The sequence below is a fragment of the Denticeps clupeoides genome, chromosome 1 (genome assembly GCF_900700375.1).
Source record: "Denticeps clupeoides chromosome 1, fDenClu1.1, whole genome shotgun sequence".
NCBI lineage: Eukaryota > Metazoa > Chordata > Actinopteri > Clupeiformes > Denticipitidae > Denticeps > Denticeps clupeoides.
The window spans coordinates 36,814,867-36,829,288 of record NC_041707.1 but is presented as its reverse complement, the minus strand read 5'-3'; the positions used below and the strand labels follow the sequence as shown (position 1 = coordinate 36,829,288).

Genomic DNA, 14,422 nt, shown 5'->3' with positions numbered 1-14,422 from the left:
ACCTCTATTATGTCGCCATCGCCTCTATTGGAGGACAATTTGATCCATTAAAGAAAATTGTGGTAGAAAGTCTGATTCTGTACACAAAGAAGAGGATGTTGGTCAATGTCTGTCAAAGAGAGTTAAACAGACATAGCGATGTCGAATGTTTGTTTTTTTTACTTCTTTTGTGGGGCGGAAGGGAAAGTCCTGCAAAAGGAAGAGGAACAAAGATTTTGTTTGAGGAATTAGGGGTCAGTTTCCTGTTTGTGGATTATGTTGAGTTTACTTTCATCTGAGTTTGTGTGTGTGTGCATGGGAACGCTCCTCCGGTTGATTGATGGCCTTGCACCGCCCTCTGCTGGAAGCGCCGTGCAACTGTTTGTGTTTACGCAACAGTATGTGGGACAAAGGTGAGCTGACCAGGCCTGGAGTGTGCGCAGGAACGCAGATTCCAAGATTGCACTTCCCTGCAGTTACGTCCCTGCCAACTCCATCAATCAATCGCACTCCAACCTGTGCATTGCTGCCCGCTATCCTCTTTATTTATATGCCCTTTTTAATGGCCGTAAATCTGATCTAAAGCGGATTTGCTTCTGACAGAGATGCGTCTCAACATTTGGCTGCAGCTTCAAGGCCAACACTAGTTTGTCATAAACAGATTCAGTCGGTTCCTAAATCTTATTGGACGGTTTTAGTAGGGCCGGCCCATGGCATAGGCAATACAGACAAACGCTAAGGGCACCATCCATCCAGGGGGCGCCACAAACGAAGGAAGAAAAAAAAAAAAAGTGTTTCATTCTACTAGTCTTAAATCTAGCTGGTATTAATGTGTTTTAATATGAAAAGAGCAGAACACCCATTATATACTCTGTGCCCCTGCTTGGCCCCCCCCCAACAAAAAACTGTCTAAACGCGCCCCTGGACGCAAGAGGGCACTGGGTTTTAGGGAGATTTTTTCAGATGTCTTTAATTTCAGCCATCTCTGATCTAAGGTTCTGTGCATTTGTCAAATCTCCTTCTGCTCACACTGTTTCAATCTTGATGTTTGCAACAGAATTGTTCTCAGACCAAAAGTAGTAGTATTTCAGAATATTTCTATGCATTAGAGATTCCGTGAGTGCATTGAACTGAGCAAGGATGTGGGAAGTGTGATGTTGCCGCAATCGTATGTTAGTGTGTACCACTAGTGTGGTGTGCAAGCGTGCTGCACCTGGTTTGGAGGTGCAGGGTGTGTTGTTGCAGCTGGGCTCTGGAGTGGGCGTGGAGGTTTTGATGGTTGGAGAGGAGGCGCGGGACGATTTTTTCGAGTCCAAGCTGAGCTCCGGCTTCAGCTCCGGGATGCTCCATTTCCCATTGATGTGTTCAAACTCCTGCACCTACAGCGTGCAGAGGACAGAACTACCAATAAGGACTTTACTTTGTAATGTGGATTAGAACTGGCTTACTTGCTGGACGTATGTAATAATTTTGGAAAAATCTTTAAAAATACACTGCACACTTTTGCACTGTAACTTCATGGAATACATGGTAGTGGTCCATGACCTCACCTTTTTCTTAACCAGGGACATGACCCCAATCCTGGTCAGTACAGGCTGTCGGCACAGTCCCTCTCTCGGCACGCCGTCGGCAAATGTCTCCGAACCGTCGGCTACGGGCTCACATAGGTGCCTCATGAACAGAGACACGTAGGCTCTGAGAGAGCAACAGACAGACACAATGATGGGATAGCAGACATCTTTGTGCTTACTGTGCTGCCTGTGTGTGTGTGTGTGTGTGTGTGTGTGTGAGTGTGGATGGATGACTTACTTAAACTCCTTCTCACTCTTCCCTCTGAGGTCTCTGACCAGCCACTGGCAGGAGAAAGCATCTTGAGCCGGCATCCCCCACCGCATCACTGCATTGAGGAAAGCCTTCCTCTGGCGCGTGTTAAAGCCCAGGACCTGTGGGGGGGGGGGATACAGAGAGAGAGTCATTCACCAAACCCTTCAGCTTCTAAAGAATTTAAACATACCAGTCTTTCCTGGTCTCCCACCGTAGTCACAATGAAGCCAAGCGCTACATACTAGGGGTGTTGAAATGAATCGTATAATCGATGCATCGCGATGCCGACGTGGACGATATTGCATCGATGCAGTGCAGAGCATAATCGATTAGCATAATGATGTTGCTTGGTGATTTTCTGTTGGTGAATCTCGTTAAAAAGTAGTGCAGGTAGTGACTGTGGCGGCCTGTTCTACAGAATACAGTGCCGTTCCGTGTCGGAGTTTTACGCTGCGTGGCGTGGCGACCATGACGTATTTTTGCGGGCGACCAATAGAATCCAAGCGCGGGTGTCTTCTTTCCGCCACTTCGAAACAGACACACGAAGCGGGAATGGAGGAAAAGCTGATCTTTCTCTTAGTGTTCAGAGATCTACAACACAACAATATCATCTTACCGGGATTTACAAAAACACGCATATTTTTTGTGCGGTGAGCATTCAGTTGAATTAAAAAAAAATAAATCTGTAATGAATACTATTTGGAACTAAGGTGTCAGAATAATTTGGACATTACACGTACCAAATATTACTGCTTTTATGTAATACAAAATGAAATAATACAAGGACCTCAGTTCCTCTGCTTGGTGGAGATGTCAATCTGCATCAGGACCAGGGCAGACGATTAACTCCGCCCACAACATAGAGCCGTGTGTATTTAAAGCAGAACTACCAGTATATACAACTGTTACAAGTTTTTCTTCTCTTTGTAGCAAATCAGAGCGTCCACACAGGCGTACGAGACCTTAACATCATGTGACCATGTAGAAAAAGTCTGGGATGCATCGCGATGCATCGATATCGAGGCACTGATAATCGTAATCGAATCGAATCATGAGACCAGTGAAGGTTCACACCTCTACTACATACGCTTTGTCATATTTCCTCGTCTTAGCTTTCAAGGAGACCAACATTTCTGTCTCTCTCCATCTCCATTGGTTTATGAACATTTACATTTTTACATTTACGGCATTTGGCAGACGCCCTTATCCAGAGCGACTTACAACGTACTTTCACGTTGAACTGTAATTCATATAGACTGCGTGCTCTTGTTCGGCACAAAAAAACTTCCAAGCATGTTCCCCAGAGCCCCCCGTCACCCCCAACCCCCCCTGGCACGCCGCACTATTTGAGAAGTGCTGAAGTAAACCAATGAAGCCAAGTTATACTACCATATTAGTAGGAAACAGTGGGTTTCAGAGCCTCACCTCAATGTTACCCCCCACTCTAGCCAACAGGGGGGGCAGTGGTTTATCCTTCTCATTTCTAAGCTGTCGGCGGGACTGTCTGCGCCCTGGAGGAAGGAGCAAAAGAGACTTTGTTTTAACCAGTATCCATGTATATTAATTATGCACGGAATGTAAAGGTGTACATTATCGCAGGTAGTTAAAATATTAAATATAAAATAAATATCACACCGCTTGATGGCCTGGTGCACACTTATTTCTCTCCTCACCTTCCGGTCGTTCGTCAAAGTCCTCGTCCTCCTCCTCCGAGCCAACAGAGTACTCTGATTGGTTATCAGATATGTCAGCGTGCCACTCTGAAAGAACCGGCAGACACTCTCAGTAGGACAAACCAGCCTAACTGCACCAGAATGCATCACAGTCATAGGAGAGTAGATGCGGGCAGATGACTGGGCAGGGTGTGTGTGTGTGTGTGTGTGTGTGTTTGTACCTTGGTCCTCCTGTGCCGCATCGTTGTAGTTGACCTGTTTCCTGACTCGCTTGCCTTTGCCCAGGTTCCGCGCCAGATCCTCCTGCTGCTGTTCGTAATGGTGCCTCAGCAGCTTCTCCCAGTAATCAGGGTCCACGTTCTCCTCCTGCTTAATGATTTCTCGCTCAATCTCCTCGATCTACAGACACAGAAACAGAAGCACAATGCCAGGATTAGGATTATTCTCACTCACACCGAGAATGTACTTAACAGTCTTTCTGACATAATGTGCATATATAACACATTTACATTTACAGCATTTTTCAGACCCCCTTATCCAGAGCGACTTACAATCAGTAGTTACAGGGACAGTCCCCCCCTGGAGCAATTTAGGGTTAAGTGTCTTGCTCAGGGACACAATGGTAGTAAGTGGGATTTGAACCTGGGTCTTCTGGTTCATAGGCGAGTGTGTTACCCACTAGGCTACTACCACCTATCAAAATGATGAATAAGTTAAATACAAACCTGTCCAACTCTTGGGCAAATTAGGGAGCTAAAATTATTTTTAGGGAGCAATTTTCACCATGTGGAGCGTGTGGAGGTGCTGGTTTTAACCCTTTCCCGGCTCAGATAGCCAAACTCGGGACATGCCTAGTAATGCCGGAACGCCGGCTACCCACTAGGCTACTACCACCCTACATGTATGCAAAAAAATCTGTATCCAAAAAAAACAACATTACAGACTTCAATTGTATAAGCATAATGAATATTAGTATAACGTATAAATATAATAACAAATTATATTAATTGCACTTTTACAACAGAAGAATTACCATGTTTACAGTAGCATAACATATAATTGCAATAAATATCAGGTAATTACACAATGTTTTAATGTATTCATACAGAAATGTGATAGAATTTTGTGGAACAACTTTAGTATTTTTTCCCCAAATTATATCATTGTTTTTATATATCAGAACAATGGAATTTCATATAAAATAAATTTTTATTTTATAAGCACACCAAGTGCAAGAAAATATCTGACATAGTGTATTCACAGTTAATTTTCAAGATTTTAACTGTCTCTCTCTCTCACCTTATCTTCCTCTCGCACCATGTACTGTGCCACTTTAAAGGAACTCAGGTACTCGTTCATGTTCTGCATGTCGGTGTCGTCAGTGGCGTCCTGACTGCGGTCCAGCAGCCTCTCGATGGCAGTGCTGTCGTAGTGAATCACGCTGCTGTCCTCATCCTTATTCTCCCCAGCTGCACACAGCAGACAAAGACAGAGCTGACTTTTGCTAACCAGTCCAAATTCATGGCATCCGGGGGGTGTGGATGTGTACCTGTGAGTGCTGCACACTCACTTTACCTTCTATCTCGTCTTTAAAGAGCTCCTCGGTGCCAAATTTGAGGATGTCGTCCAGTTCCTGTTTGGACATGGATCCGGCTTTGGATCCCAGGCCGGGTCGGACCACCAGGTGCGTCAGCATCATCTTGCGCTTGGCCACCTGGGTAATCCGCTCCTCCACAGATGCTCGTGTCACAAAGCGATAGATCATCACTTTATTGGCCTGGCCAATCCGATGGGCTCGGCTGAAAGCCTGAGGAAGGCAGTGGGATGGAAATGGATGCAGGATGCAAGGGGAGATGGGAGGTATGTTAAAAATATACATCACCTGACCAGTTATGTTTGTGATGCTTCTAATATTGTAATGAATGACAGCAGCTCTTTTATTATATTATTCACAGACCTGAATGTCATTGTGGGGGTTCCAGTCAGAGTCAAAAATGATGACAGTATCGGCGGTGGCCAGATTTATACCAAGACCCCCAGCTCGGGTTGACAGGAGGAAACAAAACTGACACGCCCCAGGTGCTGAGACAGAGAGGTACGCATCAATATGTTATAATCTAAAAGGCCATTCAGAGACTTCTCAGATGGGCAGACCGTTAGACAAAGATCAGCAGTCCGAAAAAGGCCTCACCATTAAACCTGTCGATGGCCTCCTGTCTCAGTGCCCCGGTGATGGCTCCATCGATACGCTCATACTTGTAGCCCTCAGAGTCTAGAAAGTCCTCAAGCAGGTCCAACATTTTAGTCATCTAAAGGGCAGAAAAGAAAAGCAAAACAAATTAAATATCTAAATTGAAATGACTGCAGTAGTATGGTCGTAGCTACCCCGAGGAGAAGGAGAACTTCCACCAGAGCGCTATATTTAAGAGAAATGATATTTCAACCCTCTGTGTATTTGTATATGGCTGGGCTGACAAATTATTTAAATTTGCTCATTTAATTCTAAAGCTGATGTGAGCAAGAAAACATGTACATCCTGCATATACCATGTAATTATGTTAAAATAGCACTCAAGAATATACATAAATGATTTAGATGTACATACATATGACAAATTTTTCCATCATTGAAATTAAAGGTACCCTATTTTACTTTAACATTAATAACATTTAACATTAATACGTGTTCCCCTAGCCTGTCTATTGTCCTAGAAAAGGCGATATGTATAAAGAGTGGTTTGGCCATTCTGCTTCGCCATTCAGAGTGCGGCAGCTCAGATGGTCGGATCCGGAATTTGGTTACCTCCCCTTTCTCATGCTTTGTCCACCCAGAGAATTTCCCACCCCACCCCTCCCCGACCATCATGGCTTCCAAACATGCAAAGCTTGGTGATTGGATGTGAAAATGAGCACAAATATTTTTTAGTTCAGTCATGGGAGACCTTGTAGAACCAGCGGGTTTATTTTATTTTTTCTGGAAAAATGCAGACACAACTTCCACAACTTCCTCTGCGCCAAACATAGCGGTTAGTGAATGGTGCTGATGACATAATTCCTGCAAATGCACCCTCAACTTCTATAGGCCGCTCTCCTCCTCGTCCCGCCTCTCTCCTACTCATTAGCATTTAAAGCTACACACACCAGGCGTCCTGGGGAAATGTCATTGTGTGACTGGTTAAACGTGACAGTAATTCTGAACCAAGGCTGAATTTTGGAAACAGACTTTAGATATAGTATTAGGGGACCACTAAGACCGATATAAAAGCAAAAAACTAAATTCCTAATAGGGGACCTTTAAAACAAATGTGTGCATCTCAAAGCAAAATGTTTTGTTTTCATAATTTAATTCAAATTCAATCCCACCAACCATGTACTGACAGTATTAATGAATTTTTTTTAGATGCCTTGGTATGTGTCTGTGTACCTGTGAGAACACCAGCACTCGATGCCCCTGCTCTTTCAGCTTTTTAAGCATCTTCTGCAGCAGCAGCAGTTTGCCAGAGGCCTTTGTTAGACTTGCACCTTCGTAAGCTCCGCTCGCTGTCTTGGGAGCTTCCTGAAACACAAATTATGCTGGGAGTGACCCACAAGGACAAATGAGTCTCCATTTACGTCAGCAGGTGGCGCTGCAGAGCAAGCGCCGCAGGCCGAATTTAATCTGCATGTGCTCTTTCTACAGAAACAGTGAAAAACAATCCTCTCTCACCATAGAAGCTACAGGAAAGAGGTAGGGGTGGTTACAGCACTTCTTCAGGTCCATCATGATGTTGAGCAGAGATACTTGGTTCCCCCCACCTTTAGAGTTTAGAGCCTCAAAGTTCCTTGTTAGGATGTACTTGTAGTATTTTCTGCCCGGAAAAGAGAATATTGAAAGAGAAAACAAGGCTGTTAGACTAACAGCTGCAATGCATTTAACACTCATAAGAACATTTCACAGAGCAGCTAAGACTTACTAAACCCGTCTAAACCTAAAGTAAATTAGGTACAGCTCGTATAACTCTGCTATAGACTTGGAATTAGTATATTTTTCATTACTCAACGATTGCTCAGCGATAGGACATTGCCAGATCCCCTTCCCAGGTCAAATACCAGTCACTGTTTTTAACGTTTCTGCAGGGTCCCAACATCCTCCCTTGCGGGGTCGTGTTTCCGGCCCGGAGTTTCATGTTCAGTGTGCGTCTTCCTAATTTCCTGATTGTTTTCACCTATTTTTATTTAGTATTAATGTATCCTTTTTGTGTCCTGTCCCTGTCTGGTCATTGTGTGTTTTACTGAAGTCCCGTGTACTGATGTGAGTTATTAATGTCCCGAGTGTGCTGTGAGTAAATCCCTGTTTTTGTTAGTTGTGCAATTGCGTCCATTTCTTTATGCCCTGCACTGAGCCTTGTGAATTTATTAAAGTTTGCATATTATCATTAGCTAAGATAGCCAACAAGAATCTTTTTACACCTACCGAGTAAGCTGAACTGTTTTTTGCATTCTGTACAGAATGAATATTAAGATACATTTCACAAAAATTTGAACATTTGCATGGCAATGAAAAAACATTCCTCTGTCACAATTTATTCTTCACTTACTTCTGCATTGGACTGAGTTCCACTCGTACAATCAGCTCGGTCTTGGCAGGCATGTTCTTAAAGACATCGGCCTTCAGCCTCCTGAGCATGTGTGGTCCCAGCAGGTCATGCAGTTTCTTGATCTGGTCCTCTTTCGAGATGTCTGCAAACTCCTCCAGAAAGCCTTCCAGGTTACTGACAACATAGACACAAAGAGTGCATCGATCCCACTTTCTCTGGTTCAACGTAAGTCAGTTCAATCACTGAGTTGTACTCTGTTCTGTCATAAGGTTTTCCAAAAAATTCTTAGTAATTTAGTAAAATGCTGTTTTTGCAGGTAAGTTATGTCTTTTTGGACAACATTGTTTCAGAGCTAGTGGTTTGGCCAACCTATGTTGGTTTAAATGAAAACCAGCAATGCATTAAATAAGGAAAACTGAATTTATGTTTTTATTTTTTTTATGTATTTATTTCACTAAAGTTATTGGGTGGTTTTGAATCATGCTTAGAGTTTTGGGTCGATGCACAAAAATCAGACAGTTTAGGATTAGTTCAATGTTTTTTGTAAATATGCACATTATTCAGCTCATTTGAAAATATGCCCATGAATGCATCAAATTCTACTCCAGGCAGTCTGGAAAATAAACTCTCAGCAAAATGGTTACAGAATAGACCAGAGGACAGAGCAAAAGTTACAGTCTGAAAGCAAACTGAAAATCTGACTCCAGCCAATGTTGGAAATTGGACAGGTTGTAAATGCTCTCTAACCAGAACGTCTGCATTGGTTAAAAAAAAAACTAGACCGCTGTGAAAAGAGAGCATTTGTAAACATTTGAGGAGATTGCTGGAGGGTTTTAGAAGTACCACACACTAAATCTTATGCATTCTTTGTGGCAGAGTGCGGTGTGCAGGGTGTGACCAACTACTGTGCGCTCACTTGAAGCGGTTGGGAGTGAGGAAGTTGAGCAGGTGGAAGAGCTCTTCTAGGTTGTTCTGTAGCGGAGTTCCAGTTAGCAGCAACTTGTGGTCAATTTTGTAATCATTCAGTCTCCTGAAAAACTGCACATTCAAACACATTGTAATACTTGCATATGGAAAAAGGAAAAACACACACACACACACACACACACAAAAACACACACATACCTTTGACTGGTTGTTTTTGAGTCGGTGGGCTTCATCTACAACCAGGCATGCCCAGTCGATGGACTTGAGGGCATTCTGGTCAATAGTCACTAGCTCATATGAAGTCAGGAGGACGTGAAATTTAATTGGCGCCTCTCTCTAGATGCCAGAAAAGCGGGAAAGAGCGAGAAAAATCGAAACAGAAAGAATCAAGCATTGAATTCATAACCAGGTTCACATTTACTTAATGCACGTCCTCTCCTCACCCGAAGTTTGAAGGCTTTCTTCCCACCCTTGACAGCAGTGTCATCAAAGGTGAACTCGTTCTCTCTGATGATGGCCCTGCTGTCCTTGTCTCCGGTGTAGGTCACCACATAGAAGTCCGGGGCCCACATCTCAAACTCTCTCTCCCAGTTAATGATGGTGGACAAGGGGGCACTTACCAGGAAAGGTCCTTTAGTGTGACCCTGAAGGTCCCAGAGGAGAATAGTTAAATACACCTACACAAACTTTACTTTATTGTGAAATTGCAATTAAAGCATAAAAAGTTGCCATTTGCAATAGAATAGGATTTTATTTTTCGACTTTTTGACTTTGTAAAAGAAATAAGAACTACTTTGTAATAAGAATGAGGTTCAGTAAGAGACCAGTTGGTACCTCTTTGAAGAGAGAATACAGAAACACAATGGTCTGGATTGTCTTGCCCAGGCCCATCTCATCTGCGAGGATGGTGTCGGTGCCCTGGGCCCAGGAGAAGCGCAGCCAGTTCAGACCCTCCAGCTGGTACGGGTGCAGCGTGCCACCCGTCACGGTCACAAAGTCCGGCTGCTCCTCGTACTTAATCGTTGGCTGGAGCCGATAAACAAAATTAATTCACTAATAGACAGACTCATATGTTTACTGCATTAGTAAAATGTTACTGAATAATAAATGCAGCGTAGCACTGATTATATTTCATTTGAACAAAACCACAGAGTATGAGGGGTGCAAAGCTGCCAGCAGGTAACTAAAAACTCACATCGTTGACAGGCGTTCCAGGGGCTTCATCGTTCTCCTCTTTTCTTCTCATTCTCCTCGGCTTCTCTGGATCCTCCTTCATAATATCCTCTCTGGGAGCCAAACATTGTTTCAACATTATTTCAACCCTTACAAAGTCAAGCAAATCAGCCGGTCTAAAACCGTTTGTACCTGTGTCTCCAATAGGCGGACTTGTGGCATTTAAAGTCTGGGATTTCCAGGTCATCTCTCTCCCAAGTGCACTGATCATAGGTGAGGTCCCTCCATTTGACCAAGTAGTGGTAGTTCCCCTTCTTATCCACACTGATCCAAAACACACAAACGAAACACTAAGACATCAGGAAAAGAATAACTTTTAATGAATCAGTAACTCCCCCCATTTTTAAAATATATATCCTGAGTAATCTGCTGTTAAATTACACTCTTCAACAATAGACAGGTCTTGCCGTTTTTGATTTTCCTTTTTGCACACTGTCCTAGGCCTGTGACGGATTTAACAGAAAGTCCAATTGGTTTATCCGTCTTTGCACATGATATACAACAGTACAAAGTACAAAAAATAAATAAAGGGATGACCATTTTAGTGTGATGTGAAGTGTGATGTTTCACACTAGAGCAACTTACAGGGACAGTTCCCCTGGAGACACTCAGGGTTAATTGACTTACTCAGGGACACAACGGTAGTAAGTGGGGTTTGAACCTGTGACTGTGAACATGTGGTTCATAGGCAAGCATGTTACCCACTTGGCAACTAGCACCCATAATAGAGGGTTGTGGCTATAATGAGTGCAAATGCAAAGTAAGCAAGGCTGAAATAATTGTTGAATTTCAGCTAGAGTATAAAAGTAGACACATAGCAAATGAAAACATTGTAGTACCAACAGAAGACAAATGTATCACATGATAAAAATAAAATCGAATTTCTGACACAGAATTCCAAAAAGAATAGACAAGAACTACACAATTAATTCTTAACACAAATACTTGCTATAATATTAAAAAAAGAGAGAAGCATAGAAAAAAATAGGTTAGTGCATAGCAAGTGCCAGCCAATCAAAACTGTTCATTGCAATTTCACTGAAGCGTAAACCAGCTTTTATGTGGCATTGTTGGCTAAGTGGCTGATGCTGTCGCAAGCAAGAAAAGCACAAACAATTTTAACACGTTAAATATGAAAAAAATATTGCAACAGTTAATGAGTTCATTTTTACAGCCCTATTAAAAATGTAATAAATAAAATTATTTAAATAAAAATTAAGTACTTCTTGTTGTCTGAAATGTTGGTTAAAAGGCAGACCTGTGGTTGATCATACGGTGCAGGATCATCCACTCAGGCTTGATGCCATAGCGGTAGAACTTTTCCTCCATCGCGGCATACTTTGGATCTTTCGCCCGCCGCTTCTCACTCTTCCCGCTGTCCTCCTCGCCCCCGGAGCCGTAGTCCAGGCTGGGTGGCTCGTCCATGTCGGTCTTGCGCTGATAGTTCCGGAACATGACAGAGTGGAAAATTTCCATCTGGGAGGTGAAAAGAACAAGTTTTTATTAGGTTTCAGTTGTTGTTTCAACTAAAGTGTAAAGAAACCTTTCAACGAGTGGCCACAACTGGGTAATTAGAATGTTAACATTACATTACATTACATTATGACAGCTAATGCATCACAATGGGATTTTATTATTTACTATTCAAATTATTAGTTTTCATTTATTATAAGGGTTTCATTTGATTTATTAGGACACAGGTGCCACTGGGTTTGTAACCTCCCTTCTCTGATACTGACCTGCAGCTCTGTGACCCAGGTGCAGTGCCAGAAGGACTGGGCTACCAGCTTCACAAAGAACTCCCTCTCCGGTCGCCCCTTCATGGGGGGTGGCGGCGGAGCATCTGGGGGAGCATCTGGAGGAGGGGGCACAGGGATGGGAGGAGGGGGCTCGCCCCACCGCCAGTGCAGGATCTTCTGCACTCTGCCCTTGATTTGTGGGCACTGTAGGGGAGAGTACAGTCAGCCAGGAACCACCGTCTGATTGGCCCTGGGGGGGCTGGGACTCACCGTACAGCGTGGGCACAGCCACTCTCCATTGGGGATCTCGGGCAGAGGCGGATTCAGACAGTGGATGTGGTAGGAGGAAGGGCACGAGTCGCAGCAGAGCAGCTCCCCTCCATCTTTACACACCCGGCAAAACTCCATGTGGTCGTCCTCCTCATCATCTCCGGCTCCTCCACCTCCCACCTCTAGTCCTCCACCTTCATCACACTCCTCCTCGAAATCCTCAAATTCTTCTTCCTTCGCTTCCCACTGGATGCCCTCCTTCTCCTGAAGAGGTGGGAAATGCCACACCCCTCTCTGGTGAGTGCCTCGGTTGAAGCTGCACTTACGCAGCAAAACATCAGCACGCTAGTAGTCTGGTAGACAAGAAACTTTACAATTTACAATTACATTCATAGCCCTTATCCAGAACGAATAACAATCAGTAGTTACAGGGACAGTCCCCCCCTGGAGACACTCGGGGTTAAGTGTCTTTCTCAGGGACACGATGGTAGTAAGTGGGGTTTGAACCAGTGACTTTGTGGTCACCTGGTTCATAGGTGACCACATTAAGTAGGGATGACATAAAAAATAGAAATTCAAACTACTGATTGATATATTTTTGGGTGTTGAAGAATTAATTGGGATCATAATATTCACACTTCCCAATTTATTCACTTGGCCTTCCTTGTTTCATATAGTCTTAAATAATAGCTTTTGGACACCAGGAGACCTTGGCTGCTAAGAAACCCAACTCATCTTTCAACTGCTCCATCTAGTGGTGCTTCCTTGCATGACACTGAATAATCAAAAGCCCTGTCAATTGAGTAAGAAATTGGCAATTTATTAATACCTGGTTATGCTAATATTTATTGATTATTATTGGTATCTATTTCTGGTTATTGGTGTATGAGAAAAAAAAAACATTGATCCCAAGGCTACTATTAACACGGAACCCTCCATTGCTCATGAAAATCTAATAAGTTGCTCTAGAAACCAGTGCCAGGTAAATTAACATTTGTAAATCTATTCCTAAAAATGTCCAGGGAAACCAGATTGTCCCAGAGACCACGTTCCTCTGGGCCTTCCTTATCCAAACCAGATGTGTTTAAGCTGGGCTCTGCGCTGCGAGTGGCTCCGGCGCTTTTATACCCCCCCCCCGGCATGACTCACACAGTGTGGGCAGCTCCACTTTCCAGCGGGGGCCTTCTCCAGCTCGGGTTCTAAACAGACCAGGTGGTAGGCGCGAGGGCAGGTATCGCAGAGGATGATCTCGCCACCCTGCTGGCAGACCTCGCAGTAGTCCTGGTGGTCCGTCTCATAGCCGTCGCCTTCCTCGTCTCCCAGCACTGTGCAGAGCACTGGGCCGTTACTCACAACCTGCTCCTTACTCTCTTTACGTTAATGTTTGCACTGTTTCAGAATGTCTGCTCAGATGCAACAGGAGGTTTGGGACGATGTCTTACTTTTCTTCTTCTTCTTGGCAGGGCGTCCCCTCTTGTTCTTCTTGACTCGGCCAGAGCTGTCGGACCTCACCGAGGAGCTGTGGACACTGGAGTTCTCCTGCTCCGAGTCCTCATCGTCCACATCTTCACTCTGACAGACAAGACACACAAAGAGAGACACATGCACACACAACCCACAAGTAAACACAAATACACACACACACACACACTGAGTCTAAATTCCCATACCAACAGAGCCATCACATAGACCAATACACACATGCGTCGTTTCCACCACCTACACCCGCACATGAACACACTCTAATTATTTTAGAACAGGAATGACAGTGTTAGTAGGCAAACAGTATTTGAATATCCTAACTAACTGAACACTGCCACCACAGTAAAAAAAAATCTATACATACACACACATACGCATATGTATATGTATACAGTTCGGGCCAAAAGTTTGGAAACACCTTCTCATTCAATGTGTTTTCTTCATTCTGTACTTTAAAAAAAGTGGAGACCTGGCCTCCACAGTCACCGGACCTGAACCCAATCCAGATGGTTTGGGGTGAGCTGGACCGCAGAGTGAAGGCAAAGGGGCCAACAAGTGCTAAACACCTCTGGGAACTCCTTCAAGACTGTTGGAAAACCATTACAGGTGACGACCTCTTGAAGCTCATCGAGAGAATGCCAAGAGTGTGCAAAGCAGTAATCAGAGCAAAGAAACTAGAATATAAAACATGTTTTCACCTTTTTTGTTAAGTACATAAC

At 43.8% G+C, this 14,422-nt stretch overlaps 1 protein-coding gene across 9 annotated transcripts in view; it reads right to left on the bottom strand.

Moving 5' to 3' along the window:
- The window catches only part of chd3 (chromodomain helicase DNA binding protein 3), a 42,479-nt gene that overhangs the window by 20,217 nt on the left and 7,840 nt on the right, over nt 1-14,422 (bottom strand). For all 9 annotated transcript variants that reach the window (XM_029001051.1, XM_029001075.1, XM_029001099.1 and 6 more), the window contains exons 7-30: nt 13,664-13,793; nt 13,371-13,546; nt 12,222-12,485; nt 11,952-12,155; nt 11,471-11,688; nt 10,345-10,476; nt 10,175-10,265; nt 9,814-10,005; nt 9,423-9,623; nt 9,178-9,315; nt 8,969-9,090; nt 8,053-8,226; nt 7,182-7,323; nt 6,900-7,031; nt 5,668-5,785; nt 5,434-5,558; nt 5,052-5,283; nt 4,776-4,945; nt 3,698-3,875; nt 3,477-3,563; nt 3,229-3,314; nt 1,789-1,922; nt 1,530-1,674; nt 1,193-1,358 (exon numbers count right to left, since the gene is read on the bottom strand). In XM_029001051.1, coding sequence (XP_028856884.1) covers nt 1,193-1,358; nt 1,530-1,674; nt 1,789-1,922; nt 3,229-3,314; nt 3,477-3,563; nt 3,698-3,875; nt 4,776-4,945; nt 5,052-5,283; nt 5,434-5,558; nt 5,668-5,785; nt 6,900-7,031; nt 7,182-7,323; nt 8,053-8,226; nt 8,969-9,090; nt 9,178-9,315; nt 9,423-9,623; nt 9,814-10,005; nt 10,175-10,265; nt 10,345-10,476; nt 11,471-11,688; nt 11,952-12,155; nt 12,222-12,485; nt 13,371-13,546; nt 13,664-13,793 — 3,757 coding nt within the window. The remainder of the gene's footprint in view (nt 1-1,192; nt 1,359-1,529; nt 1,675-1,788; nt 1,923-3,228; nt 3,315-3,476; nt 3,564-3,697; nt 3,876-4,775; nt 4,946-5,051; nt 5,284-5,433; nt 5,559-5,667; nt 5,786-6,899; nt 7,032-7,181; nt 7,324-8,052; nt 8,227-8,968; nt 9,091-9,177; nt 9,316-9,422; nt 9,624-9,813; nt 10,006-10,174; nt 10,266-10,344; nt 10,477-11,470; nt 11,689-11,951; nt 12,156-12,221; nt 12,486-13,370; nt 13,547-13,663; nt 13,794-14,422) is intronic.